Genomic DNA, 25,564 nt, shown 5'->3' with positions numbered 1-25,564 from the left:
ACTCACCACCCACCACTCCTCTTCTCCTCAACCTCCTCGATATTAGGCACCTGAGACTCAGGCCTTGGTCCTTCGCTCTGTCTATGTCCATCCTTGGTGGTCTAATCCAATCTCACGATTCTGAATACCACTTAGATGCGGACAATTTCCAAATTTACCTCTCTAGCCAAATATCTTTCGGAGCCCAGAACGCCTCCAACTTTAGGCCTAACTGAATTTCTCTCTTTTTTATCATCACATAATAAGTAGCCCTGTGTTCAGATCCTGCAACAGTAGTACCACCCACATTCCCATCTCTTTTATTTAAAGAAAAGTTTAGCCCTGGCTGGTTTGGCTCAGCTATTAAAGCACAGGCCTGCAGACTGAAGGGTCTAGGGTTTGATTCCCGGTCAAGGGCATGTACTTGGGTCACAGGTTCAATACCTGGCCCTGGCTGGGGTTGTGCGGAAGGCAACCGATAGATGTGTCTCTCTCACATCGATGTTTCTCTCTATCTCTCCCTCCCATTCTGTCTGAAAATAAATGAAAAAATATCCTTGGGTGAGGATTAAACAAACAAACAAACAAACATAGAAATCAATTGTTAGAAGGTTAAGACAAAAAACAGTGACATAAAGGTTCCAGGTAATAATCTTTGCAGCTAAATTTAATTCTTGTCAATTAAGCTTCTGCTCTATTAGAGTAACTGTGTAGGTAATAAAGGGGAAAGGAAGGTGAATAAGATTCATCTGATTCAACTGCATAAGATACAGGGTACACCGCAGTCGAGTGCAGTAACAGATTTTTTAGAGTACGGGACTACAGGGCATGAAGATTAGTTGCACGAGCAGTGTAGACAGAAGAAAAGTCTGATATGCATGCTGACATTCTATCATGTTTTATGAGATTATGTCTTACCATCAATAATGCAGTATGTTACTAATGGGGAGCACAGCAATTTCAGTTTTACCCGTCCATTCTGTAGTTACAGATTCCCTCACTATTAGGTCAGGTGGGGGAATACTCAGTGTTCTATTTTTTTGATAAATATGTTAACTAGTTTTCTTACCTGGTTTTTTTGCAAGTTAGCTTCTTCTAAGAGTTGCATGCTATTTCTGGCTCTTGCAATAGCTTCATACTTCTCATTTTCTAAGTCACTGTATTTTGCTTGCAACTCTATGGTCTGTTTTTCCAAGTGTGAATTTTCTGCTCTTAATCGGGTGGCTTCTTGGACTGCCACACATGATCTAAACATTAACAGTGACATTGCAAAAGTTACACATTTCCAAAGGGAAGGAAGGAGGAGGATATTTACTGAGCATCTGCTACAGGACAAGCATTATTCCAGTTACTTTCACATGTATTTTCTCATTTGATCCACACAAAAGTTCTGCAACATAGATTTTGTTATTTCCATTTTAAAGAAAAACAAACAGACCCATTTTAACAGAGGTTAAACATTTGATTAAGGTTGTATGGCTAACGAGCAGTGGGGCTGAGACTCTGTTACACTTTCCACAGTAGCAGGTGTATTATATAGTCACATGATAATGTTATAAAGCACATTCTTTTTTTATTTATTTATTTTCTTTATCCTCACCCGAGGATATTTTTCCATTTTTTGTACAGATAGAGTGGGAGGGAGAGAGAGGAAAGGAGAGAGAGAGAAACATCGACGTGAAGGGACACATCGAGTGGCTGCCACCCGCACGACCAACCAGGGCCGGGGACAAACTGCAACCGAAGTACGTGCCCTTAGCGGGAACCGAACCCGGGTCTCTCCGGACCGCAGGCCGACGCTCTAACCGCTGAGCCAAACTGGCCAGGGCATAAAGCACATTCTTAAAGAATGACTTGTTATTTCTATTTCTATGGTCTCTTTTTTTCCCTTTCCTTTTTGCTTGGCTCCTGGTTCCTACTCTCTACCCAGATTACCCATGTAAACTTACATCTTTGAATATTTTCCAAGTACGTAAAATAATATACATTTATACACACACACAGGTTTTAAACATAACTTTTTTTGTGTGTTATAAAAATTAAGGTCGCCGTACACACCCGCTTTTGCACTTGCTTTTCTCATTGAATATGTCTTGTAGAAATCCGCTGGCAGTAATCCAAAAGCTCTTTCCTTTTCTACTCCGATGGATATAACTTCATTTCACTATTCATCTGTATTTCCCTGATTACTGGTAGGGTTAAGCATATTTTTGAAACTTTGTTAGCCATGTGAACTGTCATCTTCACATTTTTTCTTCATGCCCTCTGCCTATTTTCCCTGATGGGTCATTGACCTGGCCCGTCCCTTTAAGAACTCCCTGAGCATAAAGACACTGCCCTTTGCTCTGCCCTGCATGCTGCCCACATTTGCCCACATTTGCCCACATGTCCTTTTCTGTTCTTGCTGCCTGTTGACTCTATGTGGGGAGTCTTAACCACACAACACAATTTCACTTTAATGCAGCTATTTTGACTTTTTTTTCAACGTCTTGAATTTCAGCTTTTATAGCGATGATCTCCCTTATCCATAGATTGTTAATGTAAGTTCCTCGATTTCCTCGAAAGATTGCCATGTCTTTCATTTTTCTTTTTCACCCCTAAATCTTTAATAACAGGTTCTGGTAGGACAAGTCTTCCCTCACACTTCACCCTCCCCTTTGTTAATTCCCTGAGTGCAGGAGAAGCCCACCCCGCCCTCTCCCACCCCCACGCTCACCCCAGCACCCCAGTGCCAGGGGGAAGCCTGGAGCGCACAGAAGCAGCCTCCTTCCGTTCCAGTCCTCTCCTTTGTAAACATTTTGTTGTTGATGACGTTTAGTTCCTCTGCTTAATTCTAAATAAAGTAAGTGAAGGTCTATTTAGGGTTCTTAGCTGCCAGCAGCAGGAGCCAATCTAAGCGGAAAAGGGGTTTATTAAAAGGATACTGGTTAAGTTCACAGGCTCACTCGGAGAGCTGGAGAACCAGGCATGAAGTCTGTAGCCAGGAACATGCCCAGAACCTCCCCACAGAATTAGCTGGCCTCCCCTAAGAACTGAGCCCAGGGGATCCCCAACACAGCAGGGAGATGAGATGCAGATGGCCGGAAACAGTGACTGCGACTGCATTTTCATCGAACCACCTTTGCGTTTCCTAGCTTTTGCAGCACGTATTGAGCTGCCCTATTATTGGCTGTATTTGGTTTCTTTAAAAAAAAAATTTTTTTCTCGCCCTGGCTGGTTTGCTCAGTGGTTAGAGCATCAGCCTGCGGTCCAGAGAGACCTGGGTTCAGTTCCCACTAAGGGCACGCACCTCGGTTGCAGTTTGTCCCCGGCCCTGGTTGGGTCGTGTGGGTGGCAACCACTCGATGTGTCCCTTCACGTCGATGTTTCTCTCACTCTCTCTCTCTCCCTCCCACTCCATCTGAACAAAAAATGGAAAAATGTCCTCGGGTGAGGATAAAAAAAATAAAATAAAAATTTTTTTCTTTATTGATTTTAGAGAGAGACAGGAAGGGGGGAAAGATAGAAACATCGATGAGAGAGAATATCAATTGGCTGCCTCCTGCATGCCCCCCACTGGGGATCTGGCCCACAACCCGGGCATGTGCTCTGACCAGGAATCGAACTGGCGACCTCTTGGTGCCTGGGTCAATGCTCAACCACTGAGCCACACTGGCCGGGCTGTATTTGGTTTATTAATGTTATTATCTTTTTCAAAATGGTACCATTTTCATTACTTAAAGGCCCTTTTTATTCTGCTCACTGCTTTTCCCTTTACACCCCACCTTGTGTGCTGTTAACACCATCACTCCTGCTTTCCTTGTCTGCAAGTTCCTAGTATCTTCCACTAAAACCTTCATTTTAGCCCGGCCGGTGTGGCTCAGTGGCTGAGCATCGACCCACGCACCAAGAGGTCGCCGGTTCGGTCCCTGGTGAGAGCACATGCCCGGGTTGTGGGCCAGGTCCCCAGTGGGAGCATGAGGGAGGCAGCCAGTCGATGTTCTCTCTCATGGATGTTTCTATCTCTCTCTGCCTCTCCCTTCCTCTCTCTAAAATCAATAAAGAAAAAAATAAATAAAACCTTCATTTTAAATTTAAAACAAACCCTCTTCCTCTTTCCTCTCTTGGGATCTTTGTTCTAGTTAATTTTTCCGTTGCTTTAGATGTTTACGAAAATAACATATCACTGGGCCTTGCTTTTTAGTAAAAATCTGCAATCTCTGCCACTGAAAGGAATTCCGTGCTCTCCCGTCTTAGTGGAATAACTTCCATGCAGGGCATTGCTCGTTCCACCTTATTCGGCTGAAGCACCTGTGGCAGCAGGCGAAGGGCCTGCCTTTCCCTCAGGGGCTCAGGACACCTGTCACTGTCCCACCATCGGGTCACCCTTCCCTTCCCCACGCCTCCTGCAGGAGGGGCAGGAGGACTCATGCAGGGCATGACGAGCTGTCTGACGCCACGCTAGTCATGTGACGCCTGGCTTATTTAGCAGAGCACATGCGAACCAGACCAGTCTTTCCCAGAGAGAACTGTCATCTCCCGGAGACACTTCCCAGGACCCACCAACCACCTAAACAGCAGGGAGAAAGGGCCTTTCTTTGGAAGATGAAAAGAAGTGACTTATGCCTCTTAGATTTTGTGGCATTTGAAAAGATCACAAATAATTTTAAATATAAAGAATAATTTTAATAACCATAAATAATAAGTACTTGTTGAGGCCAAAATGTCTTTGATTTTATGGGCCAAAGATGATCATTAAAAATATAGCTTTTCAATGTGGCAGTTCCATTAAATAAAATACAGTCACACCTAAACATGTTGGCTGAACATTGCTAGAGATACATATCAAGTACACTAATAACTGCTTTCTCTTATATAAAAATACAAGAGACTTTAAAAAATTTAAAATATATAACCATTTTGGCCCTGGCTGGTTTGGCTCAGTGGTTGGAGCATTGGCCTGCGGACCAATGAGTTGTGGGTTCGATTCCAGTCAAGGGCATGTACTTCAGTTGCGGTTCATCCCCGGCCTGGGTCGGGTCGTGCAGGAGGCAACCAGTCGATATGGCTCTATCACATCAAAGTTTCTCTCTGTCTCTGTCTGTCTGTCTCTCTCCCCCTCCCTCCCTCCCACTCTATCTGATGATAAGTAGAAAAAAATCGTTAGGTGAGGAGTAAAAAATAAAATAAAATACATAACCATTTTTAATCATAATAGGAACTTAATATTAATGTAATAGTGCTGAAAGACAGTCAATGTGAAAATTTCTTTTCAGGAGGTTAGCTGAATACTTGACTTAAAAAAATATCTTCATATTTTCTTACACATGCAGTAATCTCTTCTCTTCTTAGGAAGCTGTTCAGTTGGGTTACATTATAGCTTTATACTAACAGCAAAACAAAATAAAACAATAATGAAAATTCCAAAACCTTCAACACTATAAAGACAACTTAGAGCTTGCTGAATGAATAAACACCTGATTCATCATGATTCAATACTACCAGAACCAAAAGGAAGTGAAATTCACACATTCAGGTTTCACTGGTTTGTGTCTCTAGCATTGACTTTCATAGTATAGAATGTTACTAAAATAACAGAAATAAACATCTATAACCACAGACTTTTCTCGCAGGTTAATACAAAGAAGTCCAGGAAAGCAGTAAACAGCTGACTGTTGAAAAGTTTAGAAAAATGAAAACCAAAAAATTGTCTCTTTCATCAGAATATCAAGTTAGCAGTTAAAACCAATTAGTTCCCAACCTCCTGGGAGCAAAGAAATGACTTTCATTAACATTTTGGAGAAGAGGAAACAGAAGGTAAAAAAGATACTAATTTTTCCCAAACAAATGATACACTGGCCATGGATCTGTGACTAGAATTGATAGCTCAGTTTTTGATGTTCTCATATCAGTAGACTATTTCTGATTATAAAAGATTCCAATCATACACAGGAAATTTTTCAGCTCTAAACCATCATGTGAATTTATGGGTTGTGGTCACGGTATTGTGAAAAAATTACACATGACAATTTTCAGGTTTCTTAAGGAAACAGCTAATAGGAGGAAACAAGAGCAAAACAACGAAAGATTCCAGAGCGAATGTGTGTATTAAGATAGCAATGAAAGACAAAGCCACAGATATATTTAAATAGTAGTCCAGACCTTCGAAGACAACTGAAAAGCACTGCTTTGGAAAACTCCAGGGAAAACATCTATAATGATTTCTCAAATATTTTTCCTCTTGTGTATCTACTTAGTAAGAAATGGTTTTTCTATACAACTTTTTTTTTTTTTAAATCCTCACCCGAGGATATTTTCCATTTATCTTCAGATAGAGTGGCAGGGAAAGAGAGAGAGAGAAAAACATTGATGAGAGACAGACACATCAGCTGGTTGCCTCCCACATGACCTGGACCTGGGCTGGGGACCAAACTGTAACTGAGCTTTGTGCCCTTAACCGGAACTGAACCCGAGACTCTTTGGTCTGAGGGCTGACGCTCCAACTGCTAAGCCAAACCAGCCAGGGCTATTTACAATTTTTACCCAACTTCAATTATTATTTTTTTCTGCTTCAAGATGAAAAGAACATTTTTGACTTTGGGATTGACTAAACTTGACTATGATTGCTTTGGAGGAAAGGTACAGACAGACAGACATGAACTTTTTTTTTTTATCCTCACCTGAGGACATTTTTTCATTTTTTGTTCAGGTAGAGTGGGAAGGGGAGAGAGAGAGAGAAACGTTGACGTGAAAGGGACACATTGAGTGCTCGTCACCCGCACAACCCAACCAGGGCCAGGGACAAACTACAACCGAGGCACGTGCCCCTATCAGGTATCGAACACTGGTCTCTCTTGACCACAGACCGATGCTCTAACCACTGAGCCAAACCGGCCAGGGCAGACATGAACTTTTAATATATGTTCAAAATACACTAATCTTTTGAGTATCGTTTTTAAAATAAATAATATCCAATAAGTCAGATTTTAAACCTATGATTATAGTTTGTTTCGCACTTATAAAATGCATACTGAAATTCTAATGTGGAATACCTTTTGAAAAGTACAGGTAAGTCTAGATGTATGTAACAGTTTACCTTGTTTCTAATTGTTTTATACTAAATTGCAACTGCTGCAAACGCCTATCTGACGCGCCCTCTCTTCTCTGGGCAGACACCATGTCCTCCTCCTGGAAAATAAAGAAACTGGAAGCTTATTTTGAGTATGTGAAATTCAGTTCATCACTCTACAGCATAAAGACAATAGTTCACTCTCTGAAGTTATTACACTGCTAGAATTCAATATATAAGTTTAAAGAAGCAGGACCACTTGGGGAACACATCCTATGTATACGAAAAAAGGGGGAAGAGAACCTCACTGTATTACACACCATCAATCTTGTATTAAATTATTAATAATCAGAACAGTCATTGCATACAGATTTCTACCAATATTTCATACTACTGTATTTCTATAGTGCGGGTCAAAAGACAAGGCAGACTGTATGGAGTCAGCCTGCCTTCGGACACGCTCTCTTAACAAGGTTACACTGCATCCATTACAATCATAGGATAGTTCTTTGACATGATGATGCTTTGAAATATACTAAGGTTTTATTTGAACCATCTTAAAAAAATTACTGTCATCCTTTCCTACTTTCAGGTGTGTTAAACAAGTATATTTTATAATACCATTTTAATTCTTCTATTGGCTTTTAGTTATATCTGATTGAATTATTTTTAAGGTTGCTCTAGAGATTATAATATGCATCTCTAACTTACCTCCATTTATTTAGAGTTAATATTTGATTAATTCAGAGAAAATGTCGGAACCTTGCAACAGCGTATTTGTTTCCACATACCAGCCTGGTCTCTAGTGGCTTGTTTGTCACACCGCACATTTTTGTACTTCAGAGATTCATCAAACACAGTGTAAGTCCTGCTTTAAAGCAGTCAAGTCTTTTAAGGTGTTAATAAGAGAAAAGAAAAGTATGTGGATATGTGGTTTCGTATCTACAAGTCCTGTTGCTCTTCATTTCCTCCTCCATCTGAGTTGCCATCTGGTGTCCTTCCCTCTCAGCCGGAAGAAACCTCCAGCGTGTCTGAGGCACGCCCTGCTAGGGACAACTTCTCTCAGTTTTTGTTTATCTGAAAATGCTTTTATTTTGCCTTCATTTTTTAAGTACAGTTGCACTGCACATAGAATTCTTAACACTTTTTTCGCCTTTAGATTTATTACTCTGGTGTTTTCTGCTCCCCCGTTTCTTCGTGGGCGTTAGCCACTCCTCAGCTGTTCCGTTCACGCCACTTTTCTGTTGTGCTTTCATGTTTTCTCTTTTTTAAATGTAATATTTTAAACATATTTCTACTGATATTTTAGAGAGAGGACGGGAGGGACAGAGACACTGATGAGAGAGAAACATTGACCAATTGCCTCCTGCACACTCCCTGCTGGGGATCGAGCCCGAAACCTGGGCATGTGCCCCGACCTCTCAGTCCGTGGGGCCGACACTCAATCCACTGAGCCTCACGGGCCCAGCATCACGTCTTCTCTTTATGGCTGGCTGTCAGAGTTGGCATAAAGTACCCCAAAGTGATTTTCTTTGTGTTTACCCTACTTGGGGTTCACTGAGATTCTTAGATCTGTTCATGTTTTCCACCAAATTTTGGAAGTTTTCAGCCATTATTTCTTTAAACATCTTATGGGTTCCCTCCCTTCTGCCTTCGCCTACTCAGCCAACAGCTGGGTCCATTGAGAGGGAGTTTCATGACAGCCCCACTGCCAAGTTAAACTTTCCTGGCTAAGAAGTTTTGGTTGGAAACTGGATAATATAATTATTTCCAATATTATAATTTCGCTTCCTAATTTTATATTTAGAGGGCAAGAACATGATTATTTCCTTTTCCAGCAACCCCATTTGACCCCTAATCCAAATGGACTAATAATAAAAATACAAGGAATAAACAGCTTCAGGCAATCAATTGCCTGAGAAATAAGAAGATACCTTCTTCTGCACCTGTCCTTGAAAATCTTCAGTCACTTTAGTTAACTCTTCCACCTTTGCAATGGCAACTCTCAGCTCTACCTTGGCTTCCCTAGAACAGAAAGTAAATACATACAGTTTTCATACACCATAAAGAATTTAAAAAATTAGAACATTTGAGTTTGGTAAAATCCGCACTAACGTCTGTCTAGACATGCACGTTTAGGAAGGATAATCTGCCAAGACCAAACCTCTGTAATAGATGGGTTCCTCATTTCTATCATCTTATTTGCCTAATGATTCTACTTCTAAATTGTCTCTCAATTGTGTAATCCATTTTCACTTCCATTGCCCGAACTCTGGCCCCGTCATTACTTCCCAGGACTATTCTAGTAGATTCCAAGCTGATCTCTTCAGTTAGTCTCCTCTTTAAGTCATCCTCTATAAGGCTTACCTGTAAAAAAGTTATCTAGTGATGAAAATTCTCGTTTAACAACGATTTCTGCTTTCCTACACTTCTTTGGGTACCCAATCAAGACTCCTCTGCATAGCACGTCAGGCGAGCATCATCTGGCCTCAAAGACTCTCGTGTTGCCGATTCCTCCCATGTAATTTATGTTCCAGGTGTAACACATTACTAACTTGCTGTTTCCTAAACACATCCTTGTCTATTTTCCCACCTATTTGATTGGACTAGCTTCCTTCCTGTTTTGTTTTTTTTTGATAAGTTCCTCAATCTTCAGTTCAAAAGTCTCATCTCAAGTCTTCCCTCACTTGTCCTAGGTAATACATACACTTTGTACATTATTAATGGATACACCCTCATGGAATTAGAAGTTTATAAAAAAAAATATATATATATGGCATTAAGATCATTACAGGTGCCTTGGCCGGTTTGGCTCAGCAGTTGAGCATCGGCCTGTGGACCAGAGAGTCCCAGGTTTGGTTCCTGCTAGGGGCATGTACCACAAAAAAAAGAAAAAAAGATCATTACAGGCAAGGATCACATTTTGTTAATTATTAAATCCTCAGTACCAAGCACAGAACCTGGCACATAGAAGAAAATGTATCATGAGTGAACAAGAGAGAATGCAAGAGGAAAGAAGTCACAGGTATATCTTGGTATTTTACTTAGATCTTGCCTATCCAATTTGATATTCGTGTGTGGAAATCCTAGAATAATAATTTTGTGAATCTCTCATTTGAAACAGAATCTCTCTCCTACAGAGTTTAAAAAATAAAATTCAGGCAATGGTCCTAATACCTGTTTTTGTAAGTCATTAAAAGAAAAAGTATTCTGAAAGCATTTGAATTATTATAGTATGTCTCCTAAAACACACACCAAAAAGCCCTATTTTTTGGGGAAGGAAAATAAGTACTAGTTTATATATACTTATTTATTTCTAGGTTATTCTACAAGATAGTTAGAAAAGAAGTAAATAGTTGTTCTATCTACTTCTGGCATGAAATACTGAAAACTATTCTAGAATAAAAGTTGTGCCCTGGCTGGTTTGGCTCAGCAGTTAGGGCGTCGGCCTGCGGTCCGGAGAGACCCGGGTTCGGTTCCCGCTAAGGGCACGTGTATCGGTTGCAGTTTGTCCCCGGCCCTGGTTGGGTTGTGAGGGTGGCAGCCACTCGATGTGTCCCTTCCATGTCGATGTTTCTCTCTCTCTCTCTCCCCACCTCCCACTCTATCTGAACAAAAAATGGAAAAATGTCCTCGGGTGAGGATGAAAAAAAAAAAGCTGTGAGCTGTCTTCTAGACCTGGCTCTATCCCCATAAAAGCTACGTGAACTGATCAACCACTTTACCTCTCTGAGTGTCAGAATTGCAGCTGTAAAAGAGAAATATAGTTTTTCCTGCATAGTTCACAGAATTATCATCTAGTTCAAATAAGTTAATTCATATTACAGCACTTTATAAACTTTACTGTAGCTTTTACAAATGTAAGCTGCCATCATAATCTCGCCCTGTTCTGGCTTTCGGATTGATACAGCGTTACTTTACGGTTGGACTGAGAAAGCTTGGGGCCGCCTGTGTGTCTGGCCCTCAGCCCTGGCCCAGAAATAAAAAGTGGGATTTATGATGTGCTGCTTCAAGTCTGAATCTCCTCTGGTGACCCCCAGCCGGGCCTTGCTCACTGATGGTTTTCACCTGGAACAGTGGGTTGGCCTGTGACCAGAGGGGCAAAAACAGCCTGGTGGGAACTTCTGCCCTGAGCTTTCCTGAAGCCCAGATTCACTGCACACGTGTTGGTAGATCAATCTGGAGACAACGCCGGGCTTTGCAGCAACAGAGACGCGGGGCCCTGAGCCGGGCTGCCCTGCGCCCCAGGCTCGCCTGGGCTCTTTTTCTTGCCCCCCAATACCCTCTGCGTTCACACAGGGGCCCTATGTGAGCAGCTGGGGAGTCCCTTCAAAGGTTCAAACTTTGAATCTTTAAAGGAACCAGGAAAAGAATTCTAATTTTATTTTATGAAGGAACTTCCACAACTATATGTTTATACTATTGTACCTGCAAACATTTTAGATGTGTCTGCTTGTGTACAAATTATATCAAGGTCAAAAATAGTTTCTCTTTTAGAAAAACAAATTTGATAAAAAAGAAACAGGAATAACTAATTAAACAATCTTGATGTCACACCTACCCACATAGTTTATTTTTTCCCCCAAAGAAATATTTTAAAAGCACATTGTTCCATTTTCACACATGCTTCCTTGTCAAACTGTTACCAGTGAAGTGGGTATCCCTTTCCCCACTGGGTGCTGGGGGGTGGGTCCTTATGATATATCAAAAAAAAAAAAAAATTCTGAGATTCACATGGGAGGATGAGTGATTTTTATTTGTGTGGAATTACATCCTCGTTTCCAAAGTCCTATTTCCCTTAGTCCGGTCCTGGAAGATATGCAGCTGAGGATTCAGTAGGGCTAGAAGCCAAGCCAGAGTTCAGAGTTTTCATTCCGTGGTGGAGCTGTGTCCGGGTTAGCATTAGCTGGTTAGAGTCCATCGGTCCATTGTATGGGGTCACCATGGCAACAGGCCATTGGGGCAAATGCAGGGGAGCCCAGAGAGTGAGCCCCCTGCAACAAGAGTCCGGAGAACACAAGAGCACAAGAGCATGAACTGAGGGCAAACTCCTTTGTTCAGGAGATTAAATATATCAGCTCTTCGCACCTTGCACTGGCCAAGCTGACCCTGGCCAGTGACCTGTTCCCAGGTGTAACTGACAGGCAAGTACCATCCCTGTGTCACCCAGACCTTACTGGGCATGTGTCTAAACTGCAGCTTCCAGGCAAAGCTGCATGGGTGGCATGTCTTAGCTCCGCTCCTGCTATTTATAACTGGGTTAAATTATAGCAGTATCAAAATAAATTTTTGTTTGTTTGTGTAGAACATGCCCCTAGCAGGAACCGAACTCAGGACTCTCTAGTCCGCAGGTCGATGCTCAACCGCTGAGCCAAACCGGCCAGGGCTGTATCAAAATAATTTAAAATTTCTGGGATTTTTCTTTAATGTAATCTTTCATTATTTATAAAAAAACAAAGCTTTGCTCTGCTACGCAAAGTATAACCAAGTATAATATAAAAGACAGGATATAATACTACATTTAAGTTATAGCATTAATTTGGACACACATTAAAATGCTTTAACATTGTTATATTCTTTTGAAATTTAACATCAAATACAATGAGTCTACTTTATGATAAATTTTTATCTGTTTCTTTTACAGTCTCATATCAAGGAAGTCCTAGAAATGTTTACAAGTAATTCTTTCATACAATGAAAAATGCTAAGATTCTGAGTGAGATGAAATGCAGCTTTTACTTATTTGATATATATATTCTAGTTTTCCCCTTTAAAAGAAAAGAAAAATGCATCCCTTGGTACTTTAATAAATGCTTCTATAATTACCCAACACTGTAGTAAAGCCAATCATTTATGTTTAAAAACTTTGGAGAATCCCCAAATAAAATTTTAGAGAAAGTTCTGAAACTTTAAGATAACTTCTGCTTTAGGAAATCAATGGTAAACAGCAAAACTGTGAACATTTTTAATTTTAATTTTTTTTCTTCTTTCGATCTTTAGTGCCGTCGAATGATTAAACCTATTCAAAAGACAACCCACCAAGAAACTCTAAACGCAATGGATATAAATAATCCTCGTCTTGAGCTGTGAAAACTTTAAAACAGAGGCTCCTGAGTCTTTCCAAATATAATTCAAAACTGTACACAGTTTAAGGTAGTTCAAAATTCTAATTTCTATGTTAGGATATAATTTTCTAATATGCTAGTAATAGTTCTCTATACTCTCTGGGCATGAAAGTGAGCTTCTGTCGACTCCGTGCGTGCGGGCCTCGGTCTCGTCCGTGCACAGCGTCTGGGCCGCGCCGGGCGTCAGTGTTTCAGTCTCGGCCGGTGACGCCGAGCTCAGCCACTGCCTCGGACTTCACAGAATCACTGCACAAGCCACACGTCCACCTTCCCCAAAAGACTTAATAATGACTATAAATACAGTTTAGAGCCACATAACTTTGGGTATCACTGACAAACTGGAGAATATATTAATTCATTTTATTTTTTTAAAAATATTTTTTTATTGATTTTTAGAGAGATCGATCGAAACACTGATGAGAGAGAACATCGACTGGCCACCTCCTGCATGCCCCCACCGGGGATCGGGCCCACAACCTGAGCATGTGCTGACTGGGATTGAACTGGTGACCTCTTGGTGCATGGGTCGATGCTCAACCACTGAGCCACACTGGCCAGGCTAATTCATTTTCTATTATGTAGGCTTATGCAATGGACATGCTCAAAAAAGTTTATCAAGTTGTGATGTTTGGGACACACAAGATGTTTGTAAGGTGGTACAAAACACACAGAGGTAGGGGACACACAGAGATCTTTAGGAGGGCCACAAAGCACATTACAATCACCACAAAAGTTTAAAATAACATTTTATGATTCAGACTAGGTCGTACATTTGCATGTAGTTCAAAGAATACTGAAGTGGGAGGTATTTAAAATAAGAACTGGCAGAGGAATAGTAAATCTCACAAACAGAGATAAAAAGGTAGCTTCTAGAAGGAGCAAAATAAGTGTGAGCATAAGGTAGGAACCTGTTGGGCCTATTTAGGGAAGGTAGGAAACAGGACAGGAAAGGTGATGGGGGCTACAGCGTCAATGACCTTAGCTGACAGCTGAGTAATCTGTATTTATGTAAAGGCAAAGGGAAGTACTCAAAGAGTGGGATCAGAGCTGCACTTGAGGGATTTAAACCTGACATCTGTGAATAACAATGGGACTAGAATGACGGTTCTGTCTCTCTAACCAATGTATCATGACAAAGGAGCAAAGGGCAGAAAACATCTAATCCAGAGTGATGGCAACAACGAATGAGCAGTTCCACTGGGAGAGATGGCACAGATTTTACAAAGACAGAAGTTAAGAGATCCCATTCAATCATTCTTTGAACAAATATTTACTGAATGCTTATAATATGCCAGGCACTATGAATACCATATGGACATGTTGAGCTTCAAGTGCTGGTGGCTCTCTCTCTCTCTTTTTAAACTGTATTTCAGGAGCCCTAGACTTTTTGAGCACCCACATAAACTAACTAAGCACTGTTGTCAGCACTGGTAGTTTGGTGGTAAACAAGGGAGACAAAGTCCTTGGCCTCATAAAGTTTACACTGTAGTGGAGGGAGACAGATAATACGTACACAAATAAATTAGGTAATTTCAGAATGAGAGATTTGGGTCATCAGGGATAACCTGTATAAGAAAGGGATATTTGAGCTAAGGTATAAAGGATGATGAGGTCAACTTAAGAAAATCTAGTGAAAGAGTTAACAATAAATGCTAAGAGTATGAGAAAAGCGCTTAAAGAAATGATAATTAGCAGGATGTATCACTAACAGAAAGGTAGAAGGTAAGGGAGGAAGGCAGAAAATCCTCATTTAAGGAGAGTCAAAAATTAAGGAGAATGGAGGATTTTGTTTTGAGGCAAAAAAGGGCCAGTAATCTTGAGGAAAAGAAGAATAAAATGGAAAAAAATTCCAAAGAGAGACTGCAGCAAATACACATTCCTTCTACGTGATTTCAAAGACTAGAGAGGAGAAACCATTGCAAACTGAGGAGTCATCAGGCGGAGGGAGGTCTTGGAAGAACCCCACAAAAAAGAGACTAAACTTGTAAAATGAATGAACATAACTGAAGGAACAAGCTACGTGAAGAAACAGGAGATTTGAGGTTGTGCCGACGTAAGAAGTGGGAATGGCGCTCGGCAGAAGGAAGGACCAGGAAGAGAAGGAACGCCTTCTCTGGTCCCGGGCCTCCCCCCCCCCACCCCCCAGCGGCAGCGCAGGCATGGCTGTCTCCAGAGCCAAGAAGGGAGATACCGACTGTCTATTTATGACATCAATACCAACACTCAAACCTACTAGCATCTGCTTGTAGGTATCAGACGTGCCTATCTACTTGGATAGGTAGTATACTAAAGTAGAACGGAGGACAGCAAAGACCACGAGAGTCAGAGTACTACCATGCTCATCCCATTTCCATTCTAGAGATGAGGAAGCTGAAGGCCATTCTGTTAAGCAACCTGCCCAAGTCAATGAACAATGAACCAGAACCAGACTACAAAACAGAAAATAAAAAGAAAACGAAACTGGAGCTGTCTGATTTCAAAGCCTATGTACACTCTTTATACTTCATGTCACACAGAAGCACATTTTTAGGTTAGATGTACAAATGTGGGGTATATGCAAAATACAATCATTATCAATAAAATGCATATTTTGAAATGAATCACTAATCAATTATTAGAGGCAAAACTTCTAAACAATGAAGTTATGGATTTGTTCCTACTCTTGACCAATATGTTCTGGAAGTCAAGTCTAATATTCTTTCTGCCCCGTAAAGATGAAGTCAAACGACGCAAACATTTGAGCAAGGGAGGGTAACCCCACGACAGTGTGAAGAGACGAGGAAATGACAGCGCAGCCCTATGTCTGGACGCCCGGAGGACAAGCGGCAGCGCAGAAGGCACAGCCGGGCAGTTCCCAGGACTACGCACGTCCGCTCAGGCCATTCCTCACATGGCGACGTTTCCAAGGGACACTGTGAATCAAACAGTGACCCACGGATCCCGGATTTCCAGAGCATGCTTATACTGGAAGACACGATAGCATTCCAATTAAAACATGAAACAGCTGAGAAAAAGCTGCTATCTCAGTTAAAATATAACTATTATCTGGCAAAGGTACATAGATGTAAAAAAAAAAAAAGAGAGAGAGAGATTATATAAAAATTACTGGCACATACAATGTTTTTGAAGAAAACGGATGCGTTTGTAAAAAAAAGATAAAAAATGAATACAATAAATATATAGACTGATTTATATAATTCAGGCTTTGCTGTATTAAACATGAGTGATATCAAGTATCGCACTTCTATCAAGTCACTCATGTTTTTCAATGAAACTGATTCTTTAAATATCTTTTCACTATCACATTTTAAAGATTTCCTGGATTTTATTCATATTTAAGTAGAGCACTAAACATTAAAAAATACCTGAATGCATCTATCATGCATTTTTTTTTAAAAAGATTGTGACTTTTTTTTTCCTTTATTGATTTTAGAGAGAGAAGAGGGAGAGAGAGATAGAAACATCGATGAGAGAGAACATCGATTGGCCACTGGGGATCGGGCCCACATACTGGGCATGTGTCCTGACTGGAAATCGAACCGGCGACCTCTTGGTGCATGGGTTGACGCTCAACCACTGAGCCACACCGGCTGGACTCTATCATACATTTAAACTTTGAGATAATTGGTACTAAACACATATTTAAAAGTCACTATGGCTTAAAGCCTGGATCCATAACTAGAAACACTGAAAATATTTTAATTCATTTTGCAGAGCTACTGTGAATTATAATAAAAACATTTTCCCTGGTATGTTGTTTTGGAAATTTAACTACTAAGTGGTCACATATTATTGCATAACTGAAGACTATAAAATATACTTTTTCTAAAGAATGACATTCCAAGAAGACAGGTGTGCTTCCACAAGACAGATCAATGACAAAGCGCACAAAGAGAAAACCCACGTACATTAGTTTAGCATTGCCCCTTCGATGAAGTGCAATTCAATTAATTATTTAATTAACTGAATCACTCAAAAATTGTTTTTGAGCACTTGCCCCCATGTCCAGCACTGGGCTAGATGATGGCAGATAAAAATGACTAAATTATGAGCTATACCTTTAAGGATCTTAAAAAGTAGTCAAGAGAGGTTAATTTGTAAAGAATGAAGTGTAAGGAAGCGTGAAAACGCTGTGGGAGCAGTCATCTGCAGTCTCCAGCTGAGGCACAGAGGCAGGCACGTCTGGGTCCCCCTGGGGAGGAGGAAAGCATCTCGATTCCGAGAAGGACTCCGAGAACACGTGACACTTGCAAGCGAGAGGATATTTATCAGAGAAGGGCATTTCAGGCAGCCTGAACAATGTGAGCAAAGTTAGGGAGTTAGGAAATAGCATGGCTTGTTTGGAAAACTAAAAGTAGTTCAGAAAATTGAGGTGAGGAGTGACAAGATCTGAAGTTGCTAGGGGCCAAGTCACAGAGGACTTTATGTCACACTGAGTGACTGGGCTTCTGTCCCACAGGCAGTTAGCAGTCACTGAAGGACAGTGACATGATCAGATTTCATTTACAAAGATCATTTTGATGACACTATGAAAAAAGAAGACAGGGAAGGAAGAAGCCAGTTTGGAGGTTACTCAGATGAGATGATGGACGAAGCAAAGGCAATAACAAGACAATGATGTAGAAGTGAAGGAGCTGAGAGACATCTGGAAGGTAGAGTTGAGACAAAAGAATCTAGGGTACCTTCTCATTTTCTGAAGCAGGAACTGGATGGCACCATTCAAAAACATAAAGACAAGATTCAGGATATAAAATAGATAATAAGCTCAGTTGAGAGCACGCTGTTTCAAGTGCCTCTGGGCCATGTGGGTGGACATAACGAGGAGAACCTTGAGCTAGACAAGTTTAATGGGGTCTCATCTTTATAGAGACTGTTGAAGCCACCAAAGTGTGCTTGAGATTAAATGGGTCAAATTAAAATAATTTGAGGCTATCATATCATACATAAACATACTAAAGATCGTTTCTACCCTCAGAGCACATTTGTGTATGTTTAAGTTCTCAATAAATATAAAATAAATTGATTGACAAGTTAGATTCTTTATATGAAGCTACTACCTATGTCTGCTAATAGGATCATTTGTTAGTGGCTAACATTTAAAAAAAATTATCATTCTGATGCTGCTCTGATGACAGGGTAACACAGAGCCCTATGCAAATGCTTTAGTCAGTCTGTACAGTACATCCTTTTACCAAGATAATATTGGTTATCCCTGAAAAATATAAACAGATGGCAATCTTTTCCTTCAAAGACTTTATAAGGAAGATGTAAAAACATGACTTGAAAAATCACCATTTCCATAACTCAGCTGGCCATACATTAGAAACAAATACATATGACAAAAAGCACCCAAAGAAAAAGCGTAAGTTTTGTTTAAAGAGTAAAAATCTAGAGGAATGAATGAGAGAAGTGTTCTGGAGAAGGCAAGTTTTAACCAGGCTTAGAAAGTTATGGTTTCTGACACATAGAATAATGATCAAAGGCAAAAACTTATTTTAGGAACCAAAACTTATTTTATGAGTAATAGAAAAATAACTAGTGTGAGGAGTTTGTACATAACTGGAGGGTTGGGGAAATCCAGGTGAAGGAAGATTCTTGGAAAATGGGCTGAAGAGTTTCTCCTATTATGACAGGGCATCACCAGAAACTCTCGAAAAGGAAAATGATGAGATGCTTTAATTATAAATTCAAGATTCTAATTTTTTTGTACCATAACATCAGACAACAAATGAAACTAGTATGTTTCAGTATAAGTACAAACTTAAACAACACTGGTGTTTAAAGAGTTTTTGATTTAGTTATTCTTGGCACGGTTATATAGGGCATCTCAAAACCTAAATTCTGGTAACGTCAATATGCCCATCATTCAGAATCTGTCAAACTGGAAAGCAACACCCTCTTCCCTAAAAGAAGCATCTGCTTATCCTTATGTTCCTTCAAGTCTGTGTCAGGAAAAGCAAGCATAGTTTTATGTATACAACTCTGAGCTGCTTAATGTTAAGCTATGGAGTACTGCCAATAAATATTATGTCAAAATTGCTCATGGACAGTTAAATTTAAGATCTTTTAGGCTTTAGAAAACCAAAATCAGCTTTATCAATCTATAAACTCTATTGATAATCTTTGGGCCTGAATGTCCAAAGCCAAATGAGACTTCCACACAGATGTCAAAAACAACGTGCCCACTCACATCCTTTCTTTAACAAGCAGCTCTCCTTGACTTCCTTAATGCTGCGAACACTGCGGAGAACCACGTATGGAAACTTACTACCTTAGCAATTATAACATGTGAGTACCAATTTGGCTCTTCGTGAATTTTTGTTCAACCCTGAACAAGACAAATAATTCCTGAGCCTTTGGTTCATTTTGGTTTCTTCTATAAAAGTAGAAAATTATGCCCTGGCCGGTGTGGCTCCGTTGGTTGGGCACTGTCCTGTGCATGGAAGGGCTGCTGGTGCGATTACCGGTCAGGGCACACGCTCAGGCTGCGGCCTGAATCCCCAGTCGGGGGCGCGCAAGCTGGAGGCAGCCAATCGACACTTCTCTCTTCCTCTCCCTTCCTTTCTCTCTAAAAATCAATAATAAAAAAATGTATTTTTGTATATGTGACAGCATGAATGAACCTTGAGAATATTATGCTAAGTGAAATGTCAGTCAGAGAAAGTTAAGTACCACATGATTTCACTCATATACGTGGGATATAGAACTGGTGGACACAGACAGCAGTGAGGTGGTGACCAGAAGGAAGGGGGTGGGAAGGGGGTGGGGGGTAGAGGGAGCCTAATATATGGTTGCGGAAGAGCATCTGACTTCGGGTGGTGGACATGCAGTGCAATATACAGATATTGTATCATAGATGTATACTTAAAATCTATATGATTCTATTAACCAATATCACCCCAATAAATTTATCAAAAATTTTTTAAAAAGTAGAGAGTTAAAGTAAGATGATCGTTAAGATAGTTTTAGCAATAAAATTCCATGATTCGTCCCTAGCCTTTTATCCCAATATCACTGTAGTCTGACCATTTTTCCTATATCAAAATATTTTATACACATTTTTATTTTCTATTTCCATTATCATCACATGACTGCAGATCTTTATAAACCAATTCCGTATCTTTCTTCCAGGCACTCCACACCCTGATTTATAGTATGTACACCACACATCTTATGTTCTTTTTCCTCCTCCACTCTTTTCTGAACCTTGACTGCAGACTTAAATTAGGCACGCTGTTCCTTCCATGATCCGTTATTCTCAGCTGTGAGCGATAGCTCTCATCTGCTTTTGTTTTCCTGTGCACTCTCAAGTCCTCTTATTCCCTTCATTTTGTGATTCACATTACAATGGGATATATGCTTGGATATATGTGTGTGTATATATAATTGTATAAATAAATTATATATTGTTATATCATATGTTTTTATGCTTTAGATCTTTTTTTTTTTTTACTTTTTAAATACAAACCCTGTTTTATAGATCGATGTTGCTTTAACTACATCTTTACATGTAAACACATTTTTAAATGATACAATTACCGCAGGTTACAATTAGTGCATTATGCTTATTTATTTCCTTGGCTGCCTAGGCTGCCTCCAATTCCCTTCTTCTACAAATAGTCTCATTCCACAGAAATAATCAATCACTAATTTGAAGTTAGGGGACATCATTTCTGGAAATGTTTTTATTTTATTCTTTATAATACATATGCAATATACAGACATTTTATTCTTTTACTCTATAAGTTGATATATATATATCTAAATATGTATAGGATATATGTGTGTGTATATATATTTATATATATACATATATATATATCCATAATCAACACACACTATTATTGAAAACATTTAAAATGTATATAGCCCAGCCAGTGGGGCTCAGTGGGCTGAGTCCGTCCCACGGGCTGAGGGGTTCTGGTCTGATTTCTGGCCAGGGCACATGCCCTGCTGAGAGCTCAATCCTCAGTGGGGGGCATGCAGGAGGCAGCCCATCGGTGTTTCTCTCTCACGTGGATGTTTCCATCTCCCTCTCTCTAAAAAATCAATAAATACATATTTAAAAAAAATAAAATGTATATAACTTGCGTCATTCTTTAAGCTCCTTTTGCACTTGTTATTACATTCCACATTCTATTTTTGACACTGATAACTGGGTGTGAGGAAGTGTCACATTACTTCAACACGCAGTTTCCTGACTGCTATGACTCTGCCCAATGTTCTAAGAAACTGTGGTCTATGTTAAATCAATCCTTGGAAAATTGTTAAGAATTGTTTTACCACCCAGAATGAGTTCAATGTTTTTAAATTATTTGTAAAGATATGAAAAGAAAGTAGATTCTGAACTATGCTTGTTAAAACCACAATGACCTCTGCAGTGGGTTGAATAGTGTCCCCCCCCCCAAAAAAAAAATTCAGGTCCACATGAAACTTCATTTGGAAACAGGGACTTTGCAGAAGTAATTAAGGTAAGGATCTTAAGATTAATCATTCCAGATTAGGGTAGGCTCTAAATCCTCAAACTTGTGTGCTTATAAAACAGCAGAGGGCACAAAGAGAGAGACAGAGAACAAGGCCATGTGAAGACGAAGGTAGGAAGAGATAAGAGTTATGCTGCCAGAAGCCAAGAAATACGTGAGGCTACAGCAGCTGAAGGAGCAGGGACAGATTCTCCCCCAGAGCCCAGCAGGAATGCGGCCCCACTAACGCCTTGATTTCAAACTCCTCGCCTCCAGAATGATGAGGAAAACATTTCTGTTGTTTTAAGCCATCAGTTATCATGTTATGGCAGGTGAGAAACGAATACAACCTCTATGTTGTCTGTTTCAATGGTCGATTCTCAGAAGTCCCCCTGCTAATCTGTCACTGACTGCACTTGACCCAGCAACCGCTCCTCCTCCTCGATCTCCTTCCTTCACCCGACTTCCAGGCCGCCACACTTCCTGGTCTTTTCCTCTCACTGGTCTCTTCTCAGCCTCTCTGGCTGATTTTCTCCTCTTCACCCTTACTTCTCTGAGCTCAGTTGTAGGCTCTTATCTCTTTTCTATATGCACTACAATTTAAAGATATTTGTAAATGATTGCAGCATGGAACAAAACCTAGGATTACATGTCTTAATCTTAAGTATCACGAGTGAGAAAGAGGAATAAAAAGTGACCTTTTTTTTTTTTTGGTCATCTGGAGTTTTTCCTGTGAAGTCTATTAATGCAATGATTATTAAACCACTGGACCACAATATATAGGCACAGCATTAAATTGCTGATTAAAAACCCTTTATTGACTGCTTTCTGTTCCTCTTCCCTGTCTCATTCTCCACTTCCCTAATGGTGTTCCCTGGTATTATATCTAAATAAACTACATGCTCAGAACCTTTTGCTTGGGGTCTGCTTAAGGGGAGATCCAAAGGAAGATACATGTAAAAAGATTTTATCTAAGGAAATTGATTTTCTTCCATGAGCACTGGTTTTACTATCATGAAACATCCCTTCTTTATATATATATATGTAATATATAATATAGTTGCCTCCTGACTAATCGTTTTGATTTTAGTCTCTTGCCATCCCAACAGAATATACATACAGATAGCTATTGACAGAAAGTTAAAAGGGAGGGGGGAAAACCCATGGGAAAAATTATGGCATCATCAGTTCCTCTGAGGAAAAACAATTAATATTAAAATAACAAATTTCATTAAAAATATACCTAAGTTGTTTTCGCAGTCGCTCAATTTCCACGTTTTGTTCAGTTAACGTTTTCAGAAAGTGTTGGTTAGCCTGCCACAAGAAAAAAATAAAAACATTCAGTATCCGAACATCTACGACGACTTTGCAGATAAACCACAGGGCACGCAGTAGGAAACTAAGATGCAGTAATGAGCACAGTTAGGTGCTCGAGGGCAGAACAGAGCCCTGGCCCGTGTCCTCCCTTCTGCGTCCCTCCAGTGCCTGCATCCGCACGCCTGTGCCTGCCGCTGGCTCTCTGGCCCCGAGCCTCCCTGAGCCTCCCTGCGCCCCTCACTGTGCAGAAGCCTGCAGGTGTGCGGACTCCACTGCTCTGGGACGGGGACGGGGACGAACCGGGACCTGGTGTGCACTACCCCAAGCTCTTGCACCCCACGGTGGGATAACCGCGCCTGCGTCTGCACTGGCTTCCACAGTTCATTAGTGGGATGAAGTTTCAGTTACCCACAGAGTTAATTGGCTTGACTGTCAGAAACCCTTCACGGCTGCCTCTTCCCTCCCCGTCTCACTCCCCCACTCCCCCAAAGGCGCTCCTTGGCGTTCTCTCCTGAATACACCACGTGCTCTGAAACCCTTTCCCAGGGGTCTGCTCAGGGAGGGAGACTACCGTAAAATAGGAAGCAGTTCTCCAGGTGTGGAAAAAATCTCCCAAGGGAACTGACTTTCTTCTGTAAGTGTTGCTTTTACCACGACGGTACAAATTCCTTACCCTTCTCTATATGCCTTCTATGCAAATCATGTAGATGACAGTGCAGTTCTGACTTCAGTCTCTCCCATCCCAACAGGATCACACAGACCTCTCTCCGACAGATGTCCCGGAAGCAATTTTCATTGTGCTTCCCTTGTGCTCTACCCAACTCCACCGACTTGCTATTTCTACCACACGGCCGCCTTCCCTCTGCCTGGGCGTCCTCATTCCGCCAGCATTCACCCTCCACACCCTCTGTCACCCACTCACGCTACAGCGGAATGAACTGTTTCCCTTTTGCATTCGGATAAAACTTGATTTGTACTATGATAAAGCACATTGCGTTGTATTTAAATACTATATTTAAAGTTTATGTATTTCTGGCTACAGTTTGAGCCTTTTTTTTTTGAGGACCAGCTTCTTCCGAACTTTTAGTGTTTGGCATATGATTCAGCACATTCTAAGTACTTGTCCCTTTGGGGAAGAAATGAATGTCTTTCTGAGACAGGAACAGAGCCTCTGGACTGCACCTTTATGTTGGGAAGTAGCTACTGCGAACCAGAATTTAGTGTTCAATTCACAGGCCACAATTTAAGAACCAACTATCACATGCAGAAAAAGAACAACAGAATAATAAGTAGGCAAATTATACCACATTAAATTAAAAACAAAAACAACAGAACCTCGGTATAACAATGGGAATGAATCAGGAGACATGATTATATGCGATAACTAAAGGCTGACTTGAAGAAGTGAGCTTTCTATGTTACTCCAAAAGATAAAACCATGTATCAGTGGGAGAAATCTGATGAGAGATTTTTTAGCTTTTCAATAATCAGAGTTGAAAGGAAAAGGCTATTAGGGGAAGTATAATATCTCTTACAGGGGATATTCAAAACAGAGGCTAAATTATCATTTAACTGAAAAGTATTTAACAGAAGGATGTCTATTTCATTTGGGGAAGTAGATGACCTTTAATATAATTCATATTCTCCTGTGAAGCTATTTTGACTTCACCCCGCACTGATCCACATCTCTGAATTCCTCTATAATATCTGTCTTGCACCATTAATGTTTTTTATTACATATACTGTCTTGGCACTAGCATAAATAACGCTTGTGTTTTTTTTTTACTATTTGGGAGCACCTTAAAGATAAATGATGTAGAATAATTAGAAATATATATAGGATCGTGAACTTTACAAAGCTAGGTTGGTAACTAATGCACTTAACTTGGTAGCAATCCTAGCAGGAGCTCAACAACCGCATCTGAGCGTGGCCTGGTTCTGTGTTTGTGACCAGACACACGTGGGAGACGCACAGGACGTGGAGATTCACACAGATCCAAGGAAGCCTCCCTTTCAGTCACCCTCTACTCAGCACTGTGCTCACTGACCGTCTCAGTCTTTCCTGTTTCACCAAGTAGACGGGGCTCTGTGGATAGATGCACTTTCACTCGCAAACTAGGAAGTCTGTAACAGTGCAAGGAACTTAGTATCTAATTAACAAATCTCTTTGAGTAAATTTATAGAGATGAGCAAATCTCAAAAAGAATATGATTTCAGTAAAGAGAATTTGTAGGACATATGAACTCTCATTATATCTATAGTTATAATAAATAAATAAATGTACTTTTATGTACCATTCAGGTCCTGGGCATTTTACCTTCCGTATCTTACTAATGTGCACTGGTCACAAAAGCTATTTTATTTACTTTGTTTATACTCATCAATTTATTGTACATCTATAGAAACCTATTCATTTAATGAATTTATTCATGTAATCAAAAACTTTTAAATAGAAACTGCTTAATTTGTAAAGGACACTGTTCTACAAATTTATTTTGACCAAAGCTTGTCCTGGGCCTATGCTCTGAATGCGCTTTGAGAAGTACAAGGTCATTACAATCACCGAGTTACTACCTCCCTTCACACTCAGCAGTCTTGTTTGATACTTCGGATATACATTAAGAAAAACCCTT

General features: G+C 40.3%; 1 protein-coding gene across 1 annotated transcript in view; it reads right to left on the bottom strand.

The window, feature by feature from the left end:
* The window catches only part of SCLT1 (sodium channel and clathrin linker 1), a 112,827-nt gene that overhangs the window by 52,232 nt on the left and 35,031 nt on the right, over positions 1-25,564 (bottom strand). Inside the window, exons 9-12 of the mRNA XM_036241553.1 lie at positions 22,858-22,928; positions 8,962-9,052; positions 7,055-7,146; positions 1,049-1,226 (exon numbers count right to left, since the gene is read on the bottom strand). Of these exons, the coding sequence (XP_036097446.1) occupies positions 1,049-1,226; positions 7,055-7,146; positions 8,962-9,052; positions 22,858-22,928 (432 nt within the window). The remainder of the gene's footprint in view (positions 1-1,048; positions 1,227-7,054; positions 7,147-8,961; positions 9,053-22,857; positions 22,929-25,564) is intronic.

Source organism: Molossus molossus, unplaced genomic scaffold (assembly GCF_014108415.1).
Source record: "Molossus molossus isolate mMolMol1 unplaced genomic scaffold, mMolMol1.p scaffold_m16_p_4, whole genome shotgun sequence".
Lineage (NCBI taxonomy): Eukaryota > Metazoa > Chordata > Mammalia > Chiroptera > Molossidae > Molossus > Molossus molossus.
Note: the sequence above shows the minus strand (reverse complement) of the source record. Positions and strands in the feature narration are given on the sequence as shown.